Consider the following 26,982-nt stretch of genomic DNA (forward strand, 5'->3'; position numbering starts at 1 on the left):
ACCAACACCGCTAAAATCAGATTATCTGGTCGCTATCGCATCGGTGTGTGCGGGAGCTTGCTGTGCACAAATTGGCTGCTGCGTTCCCCACAGTACAACGGTGACTGCACTTCAAAAGTACTCCATGGGTTGTAAAGTGCTATGGGACATCCTGAGGTCGTGAAAGGCGCTGTAGAAATGCAATTTCTTTCTTTGTTCATTGACTCCGATCAATGGCCAATCCGATCCGGATAGGGCGGGCGGAGTGGGACTAGCTGAGGTGCTCTTGCAGAGAGCCGGCACGGGCTCGGTGGGGTCAAACGGCCTCCTTCTGTGCTGTAACCATTCTATGATTCATTCCATGATTCTAAGCGGGTTAGTGACAAAAGACGCCCCCCGCTTCCCGCTCCCCGCTCCACCCCACCTCCCTTCGCCACACGGTAATCAGTCAACACAGCGCGGAAGCAAGAAGTTACCATTTCCTGCAGAAACCTGCCGAACCGGAAGCAATGATCTGGGCCACTCCGAAAAAAAGCGTTCGAAAGGAATGGGTTCGATCCCACCCTCGGCAAAGCACCAAAGAAGACACGATTATTTTTTTTTTAATTTAAAGCAGCCATCTTTCATTCATTCGTGTTTGCTGAAAGAAGCATACCTATCTTAATTTAAGTACTGCATAATAAATAAAACAGAAAATAAGTGAAGACGCTTGACAGGATCTTCACGTTGGTGAAATGGAACAAAGAAGTTGAGGCCAAAGTCTTTCCCTCCGAACTCCTTTATCCAGTCTTTAAATCTTCTCGCTACAGAGCAGTATCAGGTAAAAATCCTTGAAGGCAGCAGGTGAATAAGACTGCAATTCCCAGCAAAATCTTTTGCTTGCAATACACAGAGGAAGGAAAAAACATTCGTTATGGAATAACTTAAACACGGTTGCATAAAATCTGTGCAATCTCAGCAATACAAGTCAAATATTTTCCCAATGTCTTTTTGGTTTTGTTTTTTTAAACGTTAGCAGTCGGCGGGAGACCAATCCCGATCTCTCCTGTATCATTCTCGCCCGCCGACACCTCTCCTCACCCGAAATAGCCACCTTTGCTCCGAGGTCCATGCCACTGATGTATCTCAACCCCCCGCACCGCCCCGGGACATTGTCCTCGGCTGTTTGTTGGACCGGCCACTAGGGGGTGGACCTTGAGCGTTAAGGCATGCTGAGGTTAACGCTCGACCAACCCTTGACGCTCACGGGGGCTTGACCGCCGCTGCAGCGAGCGCCGCTGCGAATTATTTTGTTCGTGTGAACCGAGGCGTAGCGCGGTGCGTTGACGGAGCCGTGCGGTCGGGTTGGCGACGCGATTAGGGGCTGACCCGGCCAATGGATGCCTGAGGAGTAAAAGGGGATGGGGGGCAGGAGCTCACAAGTCTGGTGCAAAAACAGACAATTATATGCTCGAGTAGAAAAATATCAAATATAATAATAAATTTATGAAAGACCCATAACATATGCAATAAGTGTTACATTTGCTACAGAAGTTGTGATAATTGTTAATGCAAGGTCATACATAACCAGCAGGAGACACACCATTATAATAATATTTCAAATAAATGCATACAGTCAGTCACTATCGCTTGTGGTGAGAGATAGCGTCGTATTTTTGTTTCTTCTGATCCCAGCCTAGCATATTATCAGTATCATCAATATTGCTGCCACAGCCCTGTGCGGTCCCTCCAGCTCTCTGGCAATGGAAAGCTTGAAGCAAAGCTGTCAGAACCAAGGTCAAAGGTCAATCACGTCCTGCGCTCTGGACGTCTGCTGAAGAAGTGAAGCAACAAAAAAAAAACCCTCATTTTTTTTCTTAACTTCTGCGACTAATTGTAGTACAACAGGATTGACTTCACGTCGGTCTTCTTTTCGTGTAAACAAGACATTTTAAAGCGTTTTTTTTTTACACTAAGGACTCTCTATCTTTGTCGGGGCCTTCCCTGGAGTCTGTCTGCCCCTCGGGATCTGGGTTGGTGACTTGCACGTCGCTGCTCTCATTCACAGCCCTGGTGACGCTATTGTAAGATGGCGGAGACGAGGAGGAGGACATGGTCTCCGACCGCTCCAGTTCGGGGCCATAGTGCTCTTTGATCATGGCGGCGATCAGCCCTTCCTTCTCCGGGGCCTCGTCCACAATGACGTGGCCCTCGCTAGTTCGGTGGCGGTACAAGAACGAGGCCTGCCTCAAGGAGCGACGCAGCAGGTGCCGGCGGTACGCCCGCTGCACAATGATGGCGGACACCTCCTCCTGCTTCCTCCGCAGGGTGGTGGTGATGGGCTCGTAGGAGATCTTCGAGGGGTTGGCCGCCATGAACTTCTCCTCCATCTGCAGCTTGAGGGCGTCCATTTCCCCCGACTCGCCCAGCACCCGCTTGGTGAAAGCAAAGAGAATGTCCAAGCAGTGAATCCTGTCGCCGCTCACCATGGGCAGGTCCATGGCAATCAGCTTGATTCTATTTGGCTTCGCCACGCGCAGCGGCTCTTTCAGAGCGTCGGCAAAGTTGGGCAGCGCCGAGTACTCGATGAACTGCGTGGCCTCGGAGTCGAACTTCTCCCACACTTCGTAGAACATCTCAAAGTCGTCCTCGCTGAGGGGCTCGGAGCTCTCCTCCGTGGCCACGCTGAAGTTCTCCAGGATAATGGCTATGTACATGTTTACGACAATCAGAAATGAGATAATGATGTAGCTGACAAAGAAGCTGATCCCCACGGACTGGTTCCCGCAGTCTCCCTTCACGCTGGTGCCCTGATTTTCCTTTTTGGGGTCGCAGTCCGGGCTGTCGCTGTTGAGAATGGGGCTCAGCAGACCGTCCCATCCTGCTGACGTGGTGATCTGGAAGAGGCAGATCATGCTGTTCCCAAACGTCTCGAAGTTGAACATGTCGTTGATGCCGTCTTCCTGCTTCACGTAGGCAAAGTTTGCCATTCCGAAAATGGCATAGATAAACATGACCAGGAATAAGAGGAGGCCAATGTTGAACAAGGCAGGAAGTGACATCATTAAGGCAAAGAGCAGTGTCCTTATTCCTTTTGCCCCTCGTATAAGACGGAGGACCCGCCCGATACGAGCCAGGCGGATGACTCTGAAGAGCGTAGGTGACACAAAGTATTTTTCAATGAGATCTGACAGCACGATCCCTGGAGAGGAAAAAACAAACAAATCCCAATGTAAACAAGCTAATATTTTGAATTAAATCATAAACAACAACATCTTGCATTTATATAGCGCATTAACGTAGTAAAATCTCACCCAAGGCGCTTCACAAGAGCGTTAACAGGCAATATTTGACACCGAGCCGATATTAGGACAGGTGAGCAACTTCCCCACCGACACCTGGGAGTCCCTGGCCAAAGACCGCCCTAAGTGGAGGAAGAGCATCCGGGAGGGCGCTGAGCATCTCGAGTCTCGTCGCCGAGAGCATGCAGAAAGCAAACGCAGGCAGCGGAAGGAGCGTGCGGCAAACCAGGCTCCCCACCCTCCCTTACCCTCAACCACTGTCTGTCCCACCTGTGACAGAGGCTGTAATTCCCGTATTGGACTGTTCAGTCACCTGAGAACTCACTTTTGGAGTGGAAGCAAGTCTTCCTCGATTTCGAGGGACTGCCTATGATGGATGGTTGAAGAGGAATGACTTAAAGGAGGAGAGAGATAGAGAGAACATTAATGCAGTGGAACTAGATTTTTGCTGGCAGAGCCCAAGTCAAATTATTTACACATAAACTGCATTAAACTGCATTGATATAGCATCTTTCATGTCCTCAGGAAGGCCCAAATATCTCCACAGCCAATGAAGTACATCTTTCAGATGTAGTCACTGTCTCTGTAGGCAAACGTGGCTGACAATTTATACACATAGTCCCACATACAGCAATGAGATAAATGATCTAATCATATAGGCATTAATCGAGGGTTAGGTGTTGGCCAGGACACTTCCCCTGCTCTTCTTCGAATAGTGCCATGGGATTTTTCACAATCACTAGAACAGGCAGGGCCTTGGTTTAACATCTCATCCGAAAGACAGCACCTCCGACAGTGCAGCACTCCCTCAGCACTACCCTGAACTATCAGTCTAGATTATTTGCTCAAATCACTGGAGTGAGGCTTGAACGCATGAGTTTTTACTCAGAGGCAGGACCGTAACCACTGGGCCAAGGTGATTAGATTCCAACAAGTTCCACCTCAGTAATGTTTGAACGAGCTCTCCAATTCTCATAACCCAGCAAATGACTTCTCTTCAAGTACATGTCCAAATGCCATATGAAAGTTCCTATGGAATCTGATTCCACCATTCTTTCAGCAATGAGATAAATGATCTATTCATATAGGCATTAATCGAGGGTTAGGTGTTGGCCAGGACACTTCCCCTGCTCTTCTTCGAATAGTGCCATGGGATTTTTCACAATCACTAGAACAGGCAGGGCCTTGGTTTAACATCTCATTCGAAAGACAGCACCTCCGACAGTGCAGCACTCCCTCAGCACTACCCTGAACTATCAGTCTAGATTATTCATGCGTTCCAGATCTTAACTCTCTGTGAAAAAAATACCTCCTCATTTCGTCTCTAGTATTTTTAATCTATCACCTCTTGCCAGAGGAAAATGTTTCTCCCGACTTGCTCTATCAATACCCCTCATTATTTTGAATACCTCTATTAGGTCTCCCCTTAACCTTCTCTGCTCTAAGGAGAACAATCCCAGCCTCTCCAATCTCTTAACATAACTGAAGTCCTTCATCCCTGGTATCATCCAGGTAATCCTCCTCTGTACCCTCTCCAAGGCCTTGACATCCTGCCTAAAGTGTGGTGCCCAGAATTGTACACAATACTCCAGCTGAGGCCTAACCAGAGATTTGTAAAGGTTTAGCATGACTACCTTGTTTGTGTATTCAATGACCCCATTTACAAAGCCAAGTATCCCATTCACTTTCTTAGCCACCTAATCAACTTGCGCTGCCTGCCACCTTCAAAGATTTGTGAATATGCACCCTTGTAACCCTCTGCTCTTGCAACACCCTCAAAATAGGACCATTTCGATTGTACTACTTCTTCATGTTGTCTCTACCAAAGTGCAACACTTCACACTTGTCTGTATTAAATTGTGTCTGCCATGTGCCTGCCCATTTCACCAGTCCATCTCTGTCCTCCTGAAGTCTGCTACTTCTCACTATTTACTACGTTTTGTATCATCTGCAAAGAGCTATCCAGCCTAATCCCACTTTCCAGCTCTAGGTCCGTAATCCTGCAGGTTACAGCACTTCAGGTGCACATCCAACTACTTTTTAAATGTGGTGAAGGTTTCTGCCTCTACCACCCTTTCAGGCAGTGAGTTCCAGACCCCCACAACCCATAAGAACATAAGAATTAGGAACAGGAGTAGGCCATCTAGCCCCTCAAGCCTGCTCCGCCATTCAAAAAGATCATGGCTGATCTGGCTGTGGACTCAGCTCCACTTACCCGCCCGCTCCCCATAATCCTTAATTCCCTTATTGGTTAAAAATCTATCTATCTGTGATTTTAATGCATTCAATGAGCTAGCCTCAACTGCTTCCTTGGGCAGAGAATTCCACAGATTCACAACCCTCTGGGAGAAGAAATTCCTTCTCAACTCAGTTTTAAATTGGCTCCCCCGTATTTTGAGGCTGTGCCCCCTAGTTCTAGACTCCCCGACCAGTGGAAACAACCTCTCTGCCTCTATCTTGTCTAACCCTTTCATTATTTTAAATGTTTCCATAAGATCACCCCTCATCCTTCTGAACTCCAACGAGTAAAGACCTAGTCTACTCAATCTATCATCATAAGGTAACAAGGTAACCCCCTCATCTCCGGAATCAGCCTAGTGAATCGTCTCTATATCCCCTCCAAAGCCAGTATATCCTTCCTTAAGTAAGGCGACCAAAACTGCACGTAGTACTCCAGGTGCGGCCTCACCAATACCCTGTACAGTTGCAGCAGGACCTCCCTGCTTTTGTATTCCATCCCTCTCGCAATGAAGGCCAACATTCCATTCGCCTTCCTGATTACCTGCTGAACCTGCAAACTAACTTTTTGGGATTCATGCACAAGGTCCCTCTGCACCGCAGCATGTTGTAATTTCTCCCCATTCAAATAGTATTCCCTTTTTTTGTTTTTTTCCCAAGGTGGATGACCTCACACTTTCCGACATTGTATTCCATCTGCCAAACCTTAGCCCATTCGCTTAACCTATCTAAATCTCTTTGCAGCCTCTCTGTGTCCTCTACACAACCCGCTTTCTCACTAATCTTTGTGTCATCCCTCTGGATGAAGAAACTTTCCCTCACATCCCCTCAAAACCTTCTACCAATTACTTTAAATTTATACCTCCTGGTTGTTGACCCCTCTGCTAAGGGAAATAGACCCTTTCTACACACTATAATGAGATCGCCCCTCAGCCTCCTCTGTTCCAATGAAACAAACCCATCCTATCTAATCTGTCCTCATAGCTTAGATTCTCCACTCCCGGCAACATCCTCGTAAATCTCCTCTGTACCCTCTCCAGTGCAAGTGCAATGTGGTGACCAGAACTGCACGCAGTACTCCAGCTGTGGCCAAACCAGTGTTTTATACAGTTCAAGCATAACCTCCCTGCTCTTGTATTCTATGCCTCGGCTAATAAAGGCAAGCATTCCATATGCCTTCTTAACCACCTTATCTACCTGGCCCGCTACTTTCAGGGATCTGTGGACATGCACGCCAAGGTCCCTTTCCTTGTTAGCCCTCCCCAAAATGCATTACCTCACACTTGTCTGGATTAAATGCCATTTGCCACTGTTCTGCCCACCTGACCAGTTGCTTGATATCTTCCTGCAGTCTGCAGCTTTCTTCTTCATTATCAATCACACAGCCGACTTTAGTGTCATCTGCAAACTTCTTAATCATACCCCCTATATTCAAGTCATCATAGGCACCAAAAAAGGATGAGTTTACAGGTGCTTCAATGAAGGACCTAATATTCCAGGTCCTGAATTACATCTTGAAGGGTGGAAGATGCCTGTGCGTGGATTTTTTTAACGTGGGGTGACCATGGCTCACCAGCCACCACACGGGCTTGACAGAGCTAGATCTTGGTCCAGTGGCAAGGATTACCCAAGACGACTGGAGACCAGCTCTGCTGCACGGACCTAGTGTGCACACATATCGCAGTGTGGCCCGTGCTGCCCCCGGGCCCCTGGCCCCGAACTCACGTCTCTCGTGGGTCACGGTCACGTCCCTCTACAGTCTCTCGCTGCTCCTTCGCCCCGACCTTGCCGCTGGACCTGGAAATTGATGATGTCACTCTTCGCTGCCGTTGCCCCCCTGCACCAGCTCGCGCTGTACCGTGCAGTGGTATGCTGCCACGCTGCTCATGGCCGTCACTCTCTGCTCCTTTTATGGCCCCGACCTGCCGTTGATGGTCTTTCGCAGGTCGGGGCTGCCACGATGTTCTAGTCTAGATCATTGATGCATACCACAAAAAGCAAGGGACCTAGTACTGAGCCCTGAGTCATCATATTGTTGCAATACACACAATGGAAGTAATAAGCACAAAAGGTGTCAATGAATTCAGAATGGTTTCAGTCTGTCACAGGACACACCTTTTCCATGGTGATTCCTTGACATATCCTTTAACCAACTATCAGATGCTTTTATGTTTAAACGGACTACAGCTAACAGCGAACATATATTGGGAAATGCCCATGAATTTTCTTTGTTCGTTAATATTAATTGAGAAAATCGTGAGCTGTGGAGACACAACATCTTGTCAACTGCTCCAACTGGGTGAGGCTACATGCTGGGAGCACGCAGTTGGAATATTTGACCTTATATGTCAAGCTGAGCAAAAGAGACGTATGTGGTTAAACAGTTGGTTTAGTGCATTTTGTGATTTTTCTTTAGTTTGTGTTCAAGACGAGGAAAATCAGTGGTGCGGGGAAGAGTGAATGCTCACCTTTTTATCAGTACAGTGAGTTTTACTGCAAAAGGTGAGCATGCATGGGGTTAAGCACCATCTCAAGGAAAGACTCCCCATTGCACCAATGTGACAATCCCACTCCTCAGCCAGCCATTCTGTAGGAGTCTCAGACAGTTTAGTGCCAACCGGGGGAACGGTAGCATAGTGGTAATATTACTAGACTAGAAATCCAGAGGAAATCCTGGACTAATAATCTGGCAATGTGAGTTCAAATCCCACCACGGCAGCTGGGGAATTTGAATTCAGTTAATTAAATCTGGAATTTTTTTTAAAAAGCTAGTACAGGTTGAACCTCCCTTATCCAGAACTCCCTTATCCACAACCACCCCTCGTCCAAAACCATTCCTGGCCACTGGGTGGCATATGCGCAGAACTCCGACATGAACAAATTGAAGTCCTTCCTCGCTGCCGGCTCCTGCAATCACTGGCCTGACCCCGTGATCCACCGCCCCCAACACCCCCCCCCCACACCCCCCATGATCTCTCTGCCGCACTCCCAGTCCCAAGCCAGCCAGCCCCCATATTCCCTTGCTCAGTACCTGTACCATCCAATTTAATGTGACCACCCCTCGTCCAGAAAAATCTCTTATTCAGAACAGGCCACGTCCCGAGGGTTCTGGATAAGGGAGGTTCAACCTGTATCAGTAATGGTGACCATGAAACTACCAGATTGTCGGAAAAACCCATCTGGTTCACTATTGTTCTGTAGGGAAGGAAATCTGCTGTCCTTACCCAGTCTGGCCTACATGTGACTCCAGACCCACAGCAATGTGATTGACTCTTAACTGCCCTCTGAAATGGTCTCGCGAGCCGGCGACGCCCACATCCCATGAACAAATAAAAATAAAGAACTGAAGATTGAAACAGCACAAACTCATCTACTTTTGAGGGCATGTGGTGAAGGAGAACCTCACCCCATCAGCCTGAGCTGGACTCAAAGCAAACCCAGTTCTTGGAGATTAAAGGAAAGTCAACATCTTCAAAACCAAGTTCTGCTCTCCTCATACTTTTCCCACACTTTCAGTCCCTGTGGCATATTTAAGAGGGACTCCCAGCTTCACACTGATGAGTGATACATTCAGAGGTCATTTTCGGTTATGCTTTTTTTGTGCACTGGGAATTAGATCAAAACTACTTTTTCCTCAGATGTAGAAGCCCTTCATCTAACATTGGCGGGGCCTGTATTTGTGGCCAGCTCCCAGAAGTGAAAGAACAGTGTTCCCGGAGCCATCCTCCACCCATTCCCTTTTATCCGTTAGTTATTCATTGCCTGCCGCTAATTGGGGTTAGCTCCCTCAGCATTCAATGGGTCTATCGCTGCTCGCGATGAGGTTATGTTTGAAGTTTGCCATTGTTTTTTTATTTGACTGCTGTTAAAAGGTAAACATTTCCAGGTGCCCCTCAATCCCTCAATACTACACAGATGGGTGACCTTTTTATTTACTAAATATAAAAGGCAGGTTTGCCGTGTTCATTTGTTTTATAAAAAAAACTAATCTGTGTGGGAAGAGATAACGCTGCAATTAGTCTAATGGATGATCTCTGCAAGCCAACATTTCTCTTTCCCTTAACTAATCCATCAAGTAGACTTGATGCCAATATCAGTGCAAATGCTATCATGGTCATGAAGCAGTGTTCGACGAGTTCTGTCGATATAAACGATCAATAAAATAAATATGAATGTTCCCTCGACAGTCGATTGACTAAAGGTGCATTATGTGGCACCAAGCCACATAGTCCAAAAAGGAAATCGGTTTAATTCCTGGTCTCTGCTGATCTCACAAAATCATAGAATGGCTACAGCACAGAAGTAGGCCATTCGGCCCATCGAGCCCATGATGGCTCTCTGCAAGAGCACTTCAGCTAGACCCACTCCCCTGCAACAAAAGAATTTCTTGCAGGTACTTATCCAATTCCCTTTTGAAAGCCGCGATTGAGTCTGCCTCCACCACCCTTTCAGGCCATGTATTCCAGATCCTAACCACTCGCTGCATAAAAAAAGTTTTTCCTCATGAGGCCTTTGGTTCTTCTGTCAATCACCATAAATCTGTGACCTCTGGTTCTCGGCATTTCTGCCAATGGGAACAGTTTCTCTCTGTCTAGAACCCTCATAATTTTGAGTACCTCTATCAAAAGTCCTCTCACCCTTCTCTAATCTGAGGAGAACAACCCTAGCTTCCATCGACTATCCACGTAACTGAAGTCCCTCATTCCTGGAATCATTCTCGTAAACCTTTTCTGCACCTTCTCTAAGATCTTCACATCCTTCCTAAAGTGCAGTGCCCAGAATTGGACACAGTACACCAGTTGGGGCCAAACCAATGTTTTATACAGGTTCATCATAATTTCCACGCTTTTGTACTCTTTTCATAGAAACATCGAAACATAGAAAATAGGTGCAGGAGTAGGCCATTCAGCCCTTCGAGTCTGCACCACCATTCAATAAGATCATGGCTGATCATTCACCTCAGCACCCCTTTCCTGCTTTCTCTCCATACCCCTTGATCCCTTTAGCTGTAAGGGCCATATCTAACTCCCTCTTGAACATATCCAATAAACTAGCATCAACAACTCTCTGCGGTAGGGAATTCCACAGGTTAACAACTCTCTGAGTGAAGAAGTTTCTCCTCATCTCGGTCCTAAATGGCTTACCTCTTATCCTTAGACTGTGTCCCCTGGTTCTGGACTTCCCCAACATTGGGAACATTCTTCCCGCATCTAACCTGTCCAGTCCCATCAGAATTTTATATGTTTCTATGAGATCCCCTCTCATTCTTCTAAACTCCAGTGAATACAGGCCCAGTTTTTCCAGTCTCTCCTCATATGTCAGTCCTGCCATCCTGGGAATCAGTCTGGTGAACCTTCGCTGCACTCCCACAGTAGCAAGAATGTCCTTCCTCAGATTAGTAGACCAAAACGGAACACAATATTCCAGGTGAGGCCTCACCAAGGCCCTGTACAACTGCAGTAAGACCTCCCTGCTTCTATACTCAAATCCCCTAGCTATGAAGGCCAACATGCCATTTGCTTTCTTCACCGTCTGCTGCACCTGCATGCCAACCTTCAATGACTGATGAACTATGACACCCAGGTCTCGTTGCACCTCCCTTTTTCCTAATCTGCCACCATTCAGATAATATTCTGCCTTCCTGTTTTTGCCCCCAAAGTAAATAACCTCAAATTTATCCACATTATACTGCATCTGCCATGCATTTGCTGACTCACCTAACCTGTCTAAGTCACCCTGCAGCCTCTTAGCATCCTCCTCACAGCTCACACCGCCACCCAGCTTAGTGTCATCTGCAAACTTGGAGATATTACACTCAATTCCTTCATCCAAATCATTGATGCATATTGTAAATAGCTGGGGTCCGAGCACTGAGCCCTGCAGCAACCCAGAAATCACTGCATGCCATTCTGAAAAGGACCCGTTTATCCCGACTCTCTGCTTCCTGTCTGCCAACCAGTTCTCTATCCATGTCAATACATTACCCCAATACCATGTGCTTTAATTTTGCACACCAATTTCTTGTGTGGGATCTTGTCAAAAGCCTTTTGAAAGTCCAAATACACCACACCCACTGGTTCTCCCTTGTCCACTCTACTAGTTACATCCACAAAAAATTCTAGAAGATCTGTCAAGCATGATTTCCCTTTCATAAATCCACTTGGACCGATCCTGTCACTGCTTTCCAAATGCGCTGCTATTTCATCTTTAATAATTGATTCCAACATTTTCCCCACCACCGATGTCAGGCTAACCAGTCTATAATTCCCTGTTTTCTCTCTCCCTCCTTTTTTAAAAAGTGGTGTTACATTAGCTACCCTCCAGTCCATAGGAACTGATCCAAAGTCAATAGAATGTTGGAAAATGATCACCAATGCATCCGCTATTTCTAGGGCCACTTCCTTAAGTACTCTGGGTGCATACTATCGGGCCCTGGGGATTTATCGGCCTTCAATCCCATCAATTTCCCTAACACAACTTCCTGACTAATAAGGATTTCCTTCAGTTCCTCCTTCTCGCTAGACTCTCGGTCCCCTAGTATTTCCAGAAGGTTATTTGTGTCTTCCTTCGTGAAGACAGAACCAAAGTAGTTGTTCAATTGGTCTGCCATTTCTTTGTTCCCCATTATAAATTCACTGACTGCAAGGGACCTACGTTTGTCTTCACTAATCTTTTTCTCTTCACATATCTAGAGAAGCTTTTGCAGTCAGTTTTTATGTTCCCAGCAAGCTTCCTCTCATACTCTATTTTCCCCCTCTTAATTAAACCCTTAGTCCTCCTCTGTTGAATTCTAAATTTCTCCCAGTCCTCAGGTTTGTTGCTTTTTCTAACCAATTTATATGCCTCTTCCTTGGCTTTAACACTATCCTTAATTTCCCTTGTTAGCCACGGTTGAGCCACCTTCCCAGTTTTATTTTTACTCCAGACAGGGATGTACAATTGCTGAAGTTCATCCATGTGATCTTTAAATGTTTGCCACTGCTTATCCACCGTCAACCCTTTGAGTATCCTTTGCCAGTCTATTCTAGCCAATTCACGCCTCATACCATCGAAGTTACCTTTCCTTAAGTTCAGGACCCTAGTTTCCGAATTAACTTTGTGACTCTCCATCTTAATAAGGAATTCTACCATATTATGGTCACTTTTCCCCAAGGGGCCTCGCACAACAGGATTGCTAATTAGTCCTTTCTCATTACACATCACCCAGTCTAGGATGGCCAGCCCTCTAGTTGGTTCCTCAACATATTGGTCTAGAAAACCATCCCTAATACACTCCAGGAAATCCTCCTCCACCGTATTGCTACCGGTTTGGTTAGCCTAATCTATATGTAGGTTAAAGTTGCCCATGATAATTGCTGTACCCTTATTGCACGCATCTCTAATTTCTTGTTTGATACCGTCCCCAACCGCACTACTACTGTTTGGTGGTCTGTACACAACTCCCATTAGTGTTTTCTGCCCTTTGGTATTCCGCAGCTCTACCCATACATATTCCACATCATCCAAGCTAAAGTCCTTCCTTACTATTGCATTAATTTCCTCTCTAACCAGCAACACCACCCCACCTCCTTTTCCTTTCTGTCTATCCTTCCTGACTGTTGAATACCCCTGGATGTTGAGTTCCCAGCCTTGGTGACCCTGGAGCTATGTCTCCGTAATCCTAATTATATCATATTCGTTAATAGCTGCCTGCGCAGTTAATTCGTCAACCTTATTACCTCGATTTATGAAGTCTTTATAGCTGCTATCTTAAACATCCCTGCCAACTTCAACAATTTGTGCACCCATACCCCCAGGTCTCTCTGTTCGTGCATCCCCTTTAGGATTGTACCAGTCCGTTTATATTTCCTCTCCTCATTCTTTCTATCAAAATGTATCACTTTGCACTTTTCTGCATGAAATGTCATCTGCCACATGTCCGCCCTTTTCATCAGCCTGTCTATATCTTCCTGAAGTCTATCCCTTTCCTCCTCACTGTTCGCTATACATCCAAGTTTTGTGTCATCTGCAAATTTTGAAATTGTGCCCTGTGCACCCACATCCAAGTCATTAATATATATCAAGAAAAGCAGTGGTCCTAGAACCGACCCCTGGGGAACACTACTGTATACCTTCCTCCAGTCCGAAAAACAACCGTTTACCACTACTCTGTTTCCCGTCACCTAGCCAATTTTGTATCCATGCTGCCACTGTCCCTTTTATTCCGTGGGCTTCAACTTTGCTGGCAAGCCTATTATGTGGCACTTTATCAAATGCCTTTTGGAAATCCAGGTACACCACGTCAACCACATTGCCCTCATCAACCCTCTCTGTTGCCTCTTCAAAAAACTCAATCAAGTTGGTTATATTTGATTTGCCTTTAAAAAATCGTGCTGACTTTCCTTAATTAATCCACACCTATCCAAGTGACTGTTAATTTTGTCCCTGATCACAGCTTCTAACAGCTTCCCCACTACCGAGGTTAAACTGACTTGCCTGTAGTTGCTGGCTTTAGCTTTACACCCTTTTTTGAAGAATGGTAACATAAGAACATAAGAAATACGAGCAGGAGTAGGCCATACGGCCCCTCGAGCCTGCTCTGCCATTCAATAAGGTCATTGCTGATCTGATCGTGGCCTCAACTCCACTTTCCTTCCCGCTCCCCATAACCCTCGACTCCCTTATAGTTCAAGAATCTGTCTATCTCAGCCTTAAATATATTCAATGACTCAGCCTCCTCAACTATCTGGGGTAGCGAATTCCAAAGATTCATGAGCCTCTGAGAGAAGAAATTCCTCCTCATCTCCGCCTTAAATGGGAAACCCTTTCTTCTGATACTCTGCCCCTAGTGCTAGATTCCTCCACGAGGGAAACATTCTCTCAGCATCTATCATGACATGTCCCCTCAGAATCTTACATGTTTCAATAAGATCACCTCTCATTCTTCTAAACTCGGACGAGTAGAGGCCCAACCTGCTCAACCTTTCCTCATAAGACAACCCTTTCATCCCAGGAATCAACCTAGTGAACCTTCTCTGAACAGCCTCCAATGCAAGTATATCCCTCCTTAAATAAGGAGACCAAAACTGTACGCAGTACTCTAGGTGTGGTCTCACCAATACCCTGTACAGTTGTAGCAAGACTTCCCTGCTTTTATACTCTATCCCCATTGCAATAAAGGCCAACATTCCATTTGACTTCCTAATTACTTTCTGTACCTGCGTACTAACTTTTTATGTTTCATGTATGAGGACCCCCAGATCCCTCTGTACCGCAGCATTCTGTCGTCTCTCTCCATTTAAATAATATTTTGCTTTTCTATTCTTCCTACCAAAGTGGATAACATCACATTTTCCCACATTATAGTCCATCTGCCAATTTTTTGCCCACTCACTTAAGTCTATCTATATCCCTTTGCAGATTATTTGTGTCCTCCTCACAACTTGCTTTCCCACCTACTTTTGTATTATTAGAAAATGTGGCTACAATACACTCAGTCCCTTCATCCAAGTCATTAATATAGATTGTAAATAGTTGAGGCCCCAGCACTGATCCCTGTGGCACCCCACTAGTTACAGTTTGCCAACCTGAAAATGACCCATTTATCCCGACTCTCTCTTTTCTGTTAGTTAGCCAATCCTCTGTCCATGCTAATATATTACCCCCAACACCATGAGCTTTTATCTTGTGCAGTAACCTTTTATGTGGCACCTTATCAAATGTCTGTTGGAAATCCAAATGCACTACATCTAATGGTGTAACATTTGCAAGTCTCCAGTCCTCTGGCACCACTCCTTATCTATGGAGGATTGGAATACTATGGTCAGTATCTCCACGATTTTTTTCCCTCGATTCCCTCAGCATCCGAGGATGTATCCCATCTGCTCCTGGTGATTTATCTATGTTAAGTACAGCCAACCCTTCTAATACCTCTTCGTTATCAATTTTTATCCTATCAAGTTATTAATATATTTTGGTACAACGTCTCAAATCCGGCTGTCCGAAAACCAGAATTGTCCAAAAACTGGACATATTTGAGGCGGCCAAAATGGCGACATCGGGCAACGAGGGATGAGGGATGAGGAAACTGGTAAAACTGTTACGGGCGGTGAGAATCGGCGGGAATCGGCAGGCGGCGAGGATTGGCGGGACGAGGATCGGTGGATCGGCGGGCGCAAGGAGCAGCGGGAATCAGCCGGCAGTGAAGAGCGTCTACAGCGAGGTCCCAAATCCGGCAAAATCCGAAAACCGGCACGGTCTTGGTCCTGAGGTTGCCGGATTTGAGACGTTGTACCTGTATCAAGAAAAGCAGTGGTCCTAGAACCGACCCCTGGGGAACACCACTGTATACCTTCCTCCAGTCTGAAAAACAACCGTTCACCACTACTCTCTGTTTCCTGTCACTTAGCCAATTACGTATTCATGCTGCCACTGTCCCTTTTATTCCATGAGCTTCAACTTTGCTGACAAGTCTATTATGTGGCAATTTGTCCAACGCCTTTTGGAAATCCATGTAAACTATGTCAACTGCATTACCCTCATCGTAAAACTCAATCAATTTGGTTAAACACAATTTGCCTTTAACAAATCCATGCTGACTTCCCTTAATTAATCCACACCTATCCAAGTGACTGCTAATGTTGTTCCCTGATCACTGATTCTAAAAGCTTTCCAATTACCGAGGTTGAACTTGCCTGTAGTTGCTGGGGTTATCCGTTTTTGAACAAGGATATAACATCTGCAATTCTCCAGTCCTCTGGCATCACTCCTGTATCTATGGAGGATTGGAAGGTTATGCCAGTATCGCTGCGATTTCCGCCCTCAATTCCCTCAGCATCCTGGGATGTAACCCATCCGCTGCTGGTGATTTATCTACATTTAGTGCAGCCAGCCTTTCTAATATCTCTTTGTTATCAATTTTTGTCCGATAAAGTGTCTCCACTACCTCCTCTTTCACTATGTCTATGGCAGCATCCACTTCCTTGGTGAAAACAGATGCTAAGTACTCGGTTAATACCTCAGCCATACCCTCTAACTCCATGGACCGGTCTCCTTATCATAGAATGATACAGCACGGAATGAGGCCATTCGGGCCATCATGCCTGTGCCAGCTATGGGTAAGAGTGATCCAATTAGTCCCACTCCCCCTGCTCTTTACCCGTAGCCTAGCAAATTTTTCCTTTTCAAAATAAAGACAAGAACATCAACAAAGCGACCCTCACACGCCTGGAACCAAGGCAGGTCGCTGGAGATAAGGTACACATCAGCCATGAGGCAATTCAATGGAGGAATAGCCTCGAGGGGCTGACTGGCCTCTCCTGTCCCTATGCTCCTCACATCTGAGTTGACTTAAATTGATCTTATAGGCCCTTGAAAAATCAGGTCAAATCTAAACAGATTACTGGGCTTTATCTTGAGTGTTTGCAAGTTTTGGAATCTGTCCCACAAACACAGATCAGTGAAGAAAGCTTCTTAACTGCTTTCTACCAAGTCAGCTATCTTTTTGTTTGTTTTATCTTCCAGTGCTTGAGTGGACAGACATGCACTTAACGGCTTTCGAGTTCTATATATTAAAACAGCCCTCTGAAGCAATATGAAAACAAATTGAGGGGGGGGGATATAAAAAGAGAAAATGCTGACAATGCACCACAGGCCACCAGGTGACAGTGAAAGATATGTTAATGGGACTCTTCATTGGAACGGAGAGTTGTGGCGGACGAAATTCGGTTGTTGAGTGCCACCATTAGCGCCAGAAAGGGGCGCTGAGGGGCCGAGCGAGCGCCCGCTGTCAGCGCCCGCCGTGAACTTCAGTGACGGTTTAGCGGCGGCGCTGATAGAATACGCTGCGCTCGCTAGCGCCGCCCACATAGTGATGTCACCGAGCGTGCAACGGCCCCCGTAGTCACACGTTTTCAGGTAGCGCCTGGCGCTGGGACCGGAGAGGGAAAGCAGTCAGGCCAGCATCGATCCCGGGGCGGTATCGTCCAGAGTGCAAAGCTAAGTGCTGAAATTTCAGTTTTTAAACTTCTATTTATTGGTTGCAGTAGTGGGGAAGTGTGGGTGAGGTTCATTGACATTTTCACCAGGATTGTTTTTTTTCATCTTCAGGCATCTTAGCGCCAAAATAGTGAGTAGGCCTCCTGCGCTATCGCTCCGTTAGCGCCCGAGGAGGAGTGTGGAACGTGTCCCTGAGCGCTCCACTCCCCTCTTGGGGCAATACAACTGAATATCGCACTTTGAGGCGGTAGACGTCGCCCGGAACTAAGGGTGCCCCAGCGGTATCACCACCTCAAAGTGGGCGGTACCAAATTTCTAGTCCTTGGAGTATATAGGATGCTTTCTATTGTCCTGCAATACAGTTAGACACTGTAGTGGGACTGTTAAGGTATAAACGTGATGAGGTTTGATGGGCCAATTGATCTTTACTCATTCCTGCCTTTACTTGTGTCCTTATGTGTCACTGAGGGAAGCAGAAATAGGTGCGCTGTGTGTTTTTGAGGAGGTCACTAACATGGTGGATAGGGGAAGTGTCTATGCACCTAGTCTGTATGCAATTCCAGAAGACATTTGATAAGGTCCACACAAAAGATTATTCGCAAAAATTAGAATACATGAAATGGGGGGATAACCTTGTAGCATGGAGTCCCCCCGTCTGCTCTCTCAGGTGGATGTAAAAGATCCCATGGCACTATTTCGAAGAAGAGCGGGGGAGTTATCGCCGGTGTCCTGGCCAATATTTATCCCTCAATCAACAGAAACAGATTTTCTGGTCATTATCAAATTGCTGTTTGTGGGAGATTGCTGTGCTAAAATTGGCTGACGCGTTTCCCACATTACAACAGTGACTATCCTTCTAAACGTACTTCATTAGCTGTAAAGCGCTTTGAGATGTCAGGTGGTCATGAACGTCGCTATATAAATGCAAGTCTTTCTTCCTTTTTTAACATTCTCTGATTGTCGGGATCTGATAAATGGTGTTCCCCAGGGATCTGCACTGGGGTCTCAGCTTTTCACTAGATATATTATTCACTTGGCTGAAGTAACAGAGAATTGTATATCCATGTTTGCAGATGACACGAAGTTATGCGGCATGGTAAGTTGTGTGGATACGAGGAGGAAGTTACACAGGGACAAAATGAGGGATAACATAGGGTATACGGCACAGAAACTGGCCTTTCGGCCCATCCAGCCCATGCTGGGGATAAAGTGAAAATTCACCAGAATCACACCAAGGCTCAGAAGTTTAAATGATCAGGTCAGGTTGCATAAACTTGGCTTTGTATTCCCTTGAGTATAGACGGTTGAGGGGTGATCTAATCGTGGTGCCTAAAATGATAAGGGGCTGCGATTGGGTAGATACTATTTCCTCTCGTGGAGAAATCCAGAACAAGGGAGCATAATCTTAAAATCAGAGCTAGGACATTCAGGAGTGAAATCAGGAAGAACGTTTTCACATAAAGGAAATCTGGAACTCGCTGCCCCATTAAGGTTGCGGGTGCTGAGACAATCGAAATTTTCAAGATTGAGATCGCTAGATTTTTTTGTTTGGTGAGGCTATCACAAAGTATTGCAGTGTGTTTACAGCACAGAAACAGGCCATGAGGCCCAGCAGGTCCACGCCAGTGCTTATGCTGCACACCAACCTCCTCCCTTAGCAAGGGGTATGGAACAAAGGAATAAAGGGAGTTGCGATACCGATCAGCCACGGTGCGACTGAACAACGGACAGGCTCAAGGAGCTGAATGGCCTACTCCTGTTCCTGTATCAGAGGATGTAATGCCACAGACCATCCCCTGATCCTTCTGCTCCACGATCACATGGTGATCCTTCAGTCACTATGGGGGGGCTCCTCGATCACAGGGTGATCCCTCAGTCACTATGGGGGATCTCCACGATCACATGGTGATCCTTCAGTCACTATGGGGGGGCTCCTCGATCACAGGGCACAGGGTGATCCCTCAGTCACTATGGGGGATCTCCACGATCACAGGGTGATCCTTCAGTCACTATGGGGGATCTCCACGATCACAGGGTGATCTTTCAGTCACTATGGGGGGTCTCCACGATCACAGGGTGATCCCTCAGTCACTATGGGGGATCTCCACGATCACAGGGTGATCCTTCAGTCACTATGCGGGGTCTCCACGATCACAGGGTGATCCTTCACTCACTATGGGGGGTCTCCACGATCACAGGGTGATCCCTCAGTCACTATGGGGGATCTCCACGATCACAGGGTGATCCTTCACTCACTATGGGGGGTCTCCACGATCACAGGGTGATCCTTCACTCACTATGGGGGGTCTCCACGATCACAGGGTGATCCCTCAGTCACTATGGGGGATCTCCACGATCACAGGGTGATCCCTCAGTCACTATGGGGGATCTCCACAATCACAGGGTGATCCTTCAGTCACTATGGGGGATCTCCACGATCACAAGGTGATCCCTCAGTCACTATGGGGGATCTCCACGATCACAGGGTGATCCTTCACTCACTATGGGGGGTCTCCACGATCACAGGGTGATCCTTCACTCACTATGGGGGGTCTCCACGATCACAGGGTGATCCTTCAGTCACTATAGGGGGGATTTTAACTCCCCTCGCCTGGCGGAAACCGGATACAGGGGTCGGCAACTAAAATGAAGCGGGCAAATTCGCCATTCCTTCCCTGAGCCTTTGCGATTTTAAAAAGCCTGATTTTTCAAGCCTGTCTGAACCAGAAGGGAGCCTCGTACATTGATGCAAATTAGGATTCTGTTATGTCAATGGGATCTTGAAGCCATCTTAACCATGATGTGAATGGGGCTCCTGCCGCGACTCCCCAACAGCAAGAGCCTCGGTAGGTCCTCGTTTCTGCGGAGTCATCAAAGCAACCGGAGGTGGGGAGGAGCGGGGTGGGGATATGAGGAATTGGCAGAGGATGATGAAGAGAAAGAAAGAAATACTTGCATTAATATAGCGCCTTTCACGACCACCGGACCTCTGAAAGCGCTTTACAGTCAATGAAGTACTTTTTGAGTGTAGTCACTGTCGTAATGTGGGAAACGCGGCAGCGAATGTGGGCACAGCAAGCTCCCACAAACAGCAATGCTTAATGACCAGATAAATCTGTTTTTTTTGTTATGTTGCTTGAGGGGATAAATATTGGCCAGGAGACCGGGGATAACTCCCCTGCTCTTCTTCGAAATAGTGCCGTGGGATCTTTTACGTCCACCTGAGAGAGCAGACGGGGCCTCGGTTTAACGTCTCATCCGAAAGATGGAACCTCCGACAGTGCAGTGCTCCCTCTAAATACGGCATCGCCCTCCTTTCCTCAGTTGCTACTGGCAACGGGTACACCTCTTTTACCTCATCCTTGTGCAATGGAGGCCACTCCTACACGCCTCCTGCTCGGTGCCACCTATTGTAATGAGGGCAGCCAGCCAGCAGCATCAGCGGGCGTGCACAACCGGAAGGTTCCGGATCTGACCGGAAATGGCAGCGCGGCCACAACAGGGGGCAGAAACCCGCCGGTAAACCGGGATCCGGCCCAGTTCATAGTCCTCGGTGAGCGCCAACTAGCGACAAAAAAAACAAAACAATGAAAAAGCCAAGCGAATTTTGGGGGCCGTTGTGAAGAGGGATCTCCCAGTTGTGAATCATTAGTTTGAAGCGTTCCTTTTGAAAATCAGCGGTTTTGAGTCCGAATCCACCACGGCTAAGTGCCCCTTACAATTAGTTGTATCATCGCCCGATGAACGACCCATTATGAGAACGACAGGAGAGCTTGCTGAACTAAACACAGAAACAGAGCGGCGACAAGGTGATGGTCCTTATCCCTGGCTCAGAGCAATGACTAGTTAATCAGGAGCCCCATTCATAACCTACCAATGATGGAAAGGATCACGACCACAAAATCAAATATGTTCCAGCCAATGGTGAAGAAGTACTGCCGCAGGGCAATGATCTTCAGGGCACACTCGGTGGTGAAGAGCGCAATGAAGATCATGTTGATGATGCCGAGGATTTTGTTCGTGTAGGGGTCCATGTCGTCTGTCTCCACCATCATCGTCACCATGTTGAGGCAGATCAGGATCATGATGATAATGTCGAAGGCTTGTTTTGTAACCAGATCGAAGATTAATCCTTGGAATTTATTCTGGAACGTGGGAAGGAAAAAAAAAACAAGAGGGTTGACGACTCGTGCATGACGGAATTCTAAGTGGGTCGGTTCGAAAGAAGATGGTGAAGAACCTATGCTATTTTCTAAAAACACTTTCCTCCAGTCTCTCCTCCCCTGCTCTCTCAATGGTAGGCTTCAGCTGGTGTACTGAGAACCATTCTGGGCGCTGCACTTTAGGAAGTTCGCCAAGGCCCTGGAGAGGGTACAGAGGAGGTTTACCAGGATGATACCAGGGATGAGGGTGTTCAGCCATGAGGAGAGATTGGACAGGCTTGGAGCAGAGGAGGTTAAGGGGAGACTGAATCGAGGGGTTTTGATAGAGCAAGTCGTGAGAAACTGTTTCCTCTGACAAGTGGGTCGGTAACCAAAGGTCACAGATTTAAAATAATTAGCAAAAGAACTAGAGGGAAATGAGAAGAGATTTCTTCACATAGAAGGTTGTTAAGACCTGGAACGCTCTAACTTAAAGGGTGGTTCCATAGGAACTTTCAAATGTCAATTGGACATGTACTTGAAGAGGACTAATTTGTAGGGTCATGGGGAAAAAGCTGAGGGGGTGGGACTAAATTGGATAGCACTTTCAAAGAGCCGACACAGACACAACAGGCCGAATGGCCTCCTTCTGTGCTGTAAGATTCTATGATTCTACGGTATTGTCTCATGTTGGAGAATGGCTCCATGCCGGCTACCCTCCAGTGCCTCACCCAAGTGACCTTTCTTACATCGAGTCTGTGGCACAGAAACAGGTCGTCTGGCCTAATTGGGCTATGCCGGTGTTTATGCTCCACACGAGCCTCTTCCCACCCCTCTTCACCTAATCCAATCTGCATAACCTCCTCATCCTTTCTCCCGTGTGTGTTTATCTAGCTTCCCCTTAAAAGCATCCATGCTATTTGCCTCAACCACTCCTTGTAGTAGCGAGTTCCACATTCTAACCACTCTCTGGGTAAAGAAGTTCTCCTGAATTTCCTATTGGATTTTATCTTATATATATATATGACCCCCGAGTATTATCTCCCCCACAAGTGGAAACATTTTCTCTAACCTTTCAGAATTTTAATGACCTCTATCAGGTCACCCCTCAGAGAATAGAGTCCTGGCCACTTCAGCCTATCTTCTCAGTTCTGGTATCATCCGTGTGAATCTTCCCTGCACCTTGCTTTTCAATTCTATCCCTCTGCAAATGAACCCCAATGCTCAGTTTGCTTTTTTAATGGTTTTATTGAGCAACCTCGCGACTTTTAGTAATTGGTGTATCTGTACCCCTGGAACTCTTTGCTCCTCTACCCCATTTAGATGCTCACTAGCCAAGCGATAATTTTCCATGTGTGAGCCCAGACAATGTCTGCCAGCAAATAATTTGATCATTGAGGGGGACATCAGAATTGAGTCCGACCCTGTCTTCAACTGAAGAATAGCAGGCCTCACTAACAGTGATCAGAAGCTATGACTCTCATTCAAGGGGAATCCCTTGCCTCTATTGCCACCTCTAGTCTCAGCGGAAGGAGCGTACGGCAAACCAGGCTCCCCACCCACCCTTTCCTTCAACCATTGTCTGTCCCACCTGTGACAGAGACTGTAATTCCCGTATTGGACTGTACAGTCACCTGAGAACTCACTTTTAGAGTGGAAGCAAGTCTTCCTCGATTTCGAGGGACTGCCTATGATGATTCCATTGCTTTTATTAGATGGCTATTCCTTATAGTACATTGATACTCCTGAGCCACTGCTAACGCCAATGGAAAGTACAGGAGGCCAAAAAAATGGTGTGACTGCCCCACTCGATCTTAATGCTCTTGGCTGTTTGCGATAAGATCTGCCCTCTGCTCTGCAACAAAAGATATCAAGACTTTTCCATGCAGGGAGGATACAGGCTCTACCAATCCCTGGTGACACCATAATATCTTTTGGGAAAAGATCTTTAATGTTCAAGTTCCACTTAACATAGAAACATAGAAATAGGTGCAGGAGTAGGCCATTCGGCCCTTCGAGCCTGCACCACCATTCAATATGATCAAAAGCTTAGTGAGTGCCCCTTTCTCAGATAGTTACATGACATGCTTGGACCACCTCAGCACTTTGTAGCACCCGACCACCTCCGGTTATACAGGATCAGTACTGCACTAACGTAACATCTCCAAACAGTATTATGGCATATTTACTCGCGTGTTCTTACCAAAGGCCTTGGGATAGGTTTCTGCGGCTTCTTTGAACCCAGTTTCTTCATAGCGTTGTAGTACTTCTTCTGTTCCTCCGTCATGAAGATATCCTGACCTCCGAAGTATAGGAAAAAAATGGCACCGTTATTTTTTCAAATGCAAAAGTACAAAAAACCCACAAATTTTCAACTGCTTATTCCACGAATTCTATCACGACACTTGTGTTGCAAGTCCAAATATCGCATTGTGTATCACGATTAAACTTATTGTAAATTACATTCTCCTCTCCCCTCCCCCCAGCAGTGCTTGTTATACAGATGTGCTTTTGTGGTATTGCTACATATAGTTATGTTGCTAGTGATAATAGGGAAGGGAGGCTATATTCTGAGAACCATGGAAACCACAACAAACAGAGCACTTGGTCAGAAAAGGTTAAAATGGTAATGCTATTTTGTAAGTGAACATTCTCAGGTCTGTAGCTCTGTTGATGGCAAATTTAGGACTGATATCAGGAGGTTTTACTTCGCATAAACAGTGACCAACATGTGGAATGGGCCGCTTGATGGAGTAGTAAAGGCAAAAATCCTGAATTTGTTTAAGAACCAAGTGGATGCTGCAAAGTGAGAAGTTTACTGTCCCTTTGGCACAAATGGCCTCCCTCATCCATAATCACCCTTGTGATGCCCTGCTAACGTGGCTCATTAATGGGACCTGGAGCAGTACACCCGACACTGAGGACTTGCCCTCTTCCCAATCAGCACCAGTCGATGGATGGAGCACTGCTGGAGTACTGCGTGCAGTTCTGGTCACCACGTTACAGGAAAGATGTGATCGCACTGGAGAGGGTGCAGAGGAGATTTACGAGGATGTTGCCAGGACTGGAGAATTTTAGCTATGAGGAAATACTGGATAGGCTGGGGTTGTTTTCTTTGGAACAGAGGAGGCTGAGGGGAGACCTTATTAAAGGTGTATAAAATTGTGAGGGGCCTGGATAGAGTGGACCTATTTCCCTTAGCAGAGGGGTCAACAACCAGGGGGCATAGATTTTAAGTAATTGGTAGGAGATTTAGAGGGGATTTGAGGAGAAATGTTTTCACCCAGAGAGTGGTAGGGGTCTGTAACTCACTGCTAGAAATGTCGTAAATAATTTCGACCTCAGGTAAGCGTGGTTGTTTTTTTTTTTGCAATTTATGTTGTGGTGACGTGAGGTATTTATTGGGAATGTCCTTGGTGTTTTTTTTCCAGGTTTCTTTTTCTCCCCAGAACTCTTGGGGCGCTCCGAGGCCGGCTGTTTAGCTCAGGATTTTCCCATGCTCAGCCGGCCTAGCGCCCGAAGAGAGGTGTACAAGGCCCCTCTTAGCGCTCCGCCCCACACTCAAGGCCCAGCTGCCCAATTTTGCTGACTGAGGCGCAAACTGTTCCCGGGCGCAAACTTTACCGCCCCGCCGCCATTACCGCCCCGAAATCAGCAAAGCCGAAAATCTAGCCCACAGGGTTTGCCCCTGGCAATCGTTGTCCTGCCCTAAGCAGAGCTGGCTCTTGCCAACTTGTGTCTGACACTCTGGACTTGGGTAAATGCGGTGTGCTCTTATGGGTGGAAGAGTGTGCACTCCAAATCTGAACTGAAGCTCTATTTATGCACATTTCTCTGCAGCTGAGTTCGAGGACTTTTATGCACGGCGATGGGTTTCTTCAAAAGTGTGAGATATCCAACCAACCAAACTAAAAAACAACACGAGCTGTGGAAGTGGTTTGGTACTTATCTTTTTCTTCTGTTGATTGAAGTTATCAATGATGACACCGATGAAGAGGTTCAAGGTGAAGAACGAGCCGAATATGATGAAGATTACAAAGTACACGTACATGTACTTGTTGATCTCATACTCGGGCTGCTCATCAAGCTGCAAAAACAAAGAATCAACAATCGGTTGCAATGAAGTTCAGCCGAAGCTCCAGGATCAGCACCTCGTCTTTTGATTAGGCACTTTACAGCCTTCAATCCAACATCGAGTTCAACCGTTTCAGACCATAGCCTCTGCCCCCATTTTGGCAGACGGTAGCTGTTGATGATTCTGCCATTTCCATTTCCACCTCTTCTAGAACCATCTTTTGTTTCTTCACTTGTCCCATTACCATCTCCTTCGCCATGTACCATCAGCCCTTTTGTCATTTAATCTCTCCTGCCTTCCACCCTATCTTCCCCAAACACCTTCCCTTTTGTTCTCGTCTCCCCTCCCTCCTTTCCCTACCTCTGCGCTCGCTTAAAACCCGTTGCATCTCGAATGTTTTCCAGTTCTGACGAAAGGTCACTGACCTGAAACATTAACTCTGTTTCTCTCTCTGCAGATGCTGCCCGACCTGCAGAGTGTTTTCCCACATTTACTGTTCATACTCATCATCATCATAAGCAGTCCCTCGAGTCGAGGGCGACTTGCTTCCACATCAAGAAGTTCACAGGTGTTTCAATGAAGGACCTAAAATTCCAGGTCCAGAACCACATCCTGAAGGGTGGAAGATGCCTGAGCGTGGAATTTTTTTAACGTGTGGTGACCGTTGCACACCAGCCACCACACGGGCTTGACAGAGCTAGGTCTTGGTCCAGTGGCAAGGGTTAATCAAGACTAACTGGAGACCAGCTCTGCTGCACGGACCTAGTGCACACACATATTGCAGTGTGGGCTGGCCCGTACTGCCCCTGGGCCCTCGCCTTTCTTGGGCCCCTTTATATTAAAGAATAAGTCAGAGTAGTTTCTGCTGGCAGGGTGGTTGTGTTAGGTCAATAGGTTAACTGAGAACAGATTAACTGATGGTCAATTGCTTGGGAGCTCATTTATTTTCACCTCAATGGAACCCATCTCCCACCCCTCTATATACTGCTGGGATCGGTGTATAAAATCATAGAAACTTACAGCACAGAAGGAGGCCATTCGGCCCATCGTGTCTGTGCTGGCTCTTAGAAAGAGCAGTGGTGCTTTGTCCCACATCTCCACTTTTTGTCCGTAACCCTGACTCGTTCTCAAGCACCTGTCCAAATCCCTTTTAAATTATTTATGGAATCAGCCTCCGCCACCTTTTCAGGCCGAGCGATCCCGATCCCAATAACTCTCTGGGGGGCCGATTTTCAGCAAGGCCTCCGCCCGCCCAAGTGCCCGCCCAAAGTGCTGCCGATGGCCGCCGAGG

The 26,982-nt window shown here is 46.7% G+C and overlaps 1 protein-coding gene across 5 annotated transcripts in view; it reads right to left on the reverse strand.

The window, feature by feature from the left end:
* Positions 1-637: 637 nt before the first annotated feature.
* Positions 638-26,982, reverse strand: part of scn5lab (sodium channel, voltage gated, type V-like, alpha b) — a 473,466-nt gene continuing 447,121 nt past the window's right edge. For all 5 annotated transcript variants that reach the window (XM_070881666.1, XM_070881669.1, XM_070881665.1 and 2 more), the window contains 4 exons: positions 25,566-25,703; positions 23,820-23,924; positions 21,349-21,619; positions 638-3,160 (listed from right to left, as the gene is read on the reverse strand). In XM_070881666.1, the coding sequence (XP_070737767.1) occupies positions 1,926-3,160; positions 21,349-21,619; positions 23,820-23,924; positions 25,566-25,703 (1,749 nt within the window). In that variant the 3' untranslated portion in view covers positions 638-1,925. The remainder of the gene's footprint in view (positions 3,161-21,348; positions 21,620-23,819; positions 23,925-25,565; positions 25,704-26,982) is intronic.

This window comes from Pristiophorus japonicus, chromosome 5 (genome assembly GCF_044704955.1).
Source record: "Pristiophorus japonicus isolate sPriJap1 chromosome 5, sPriJap1.hap1, whole genome shotgun sequence".
NCBI classification, from domain to species: domain Eukaryota; kingdom Metazoa; phylum Chordata; class Chondrichthyes; family Pristiophoridae; genus Pristiophorus; species Pristiophorus japonicus.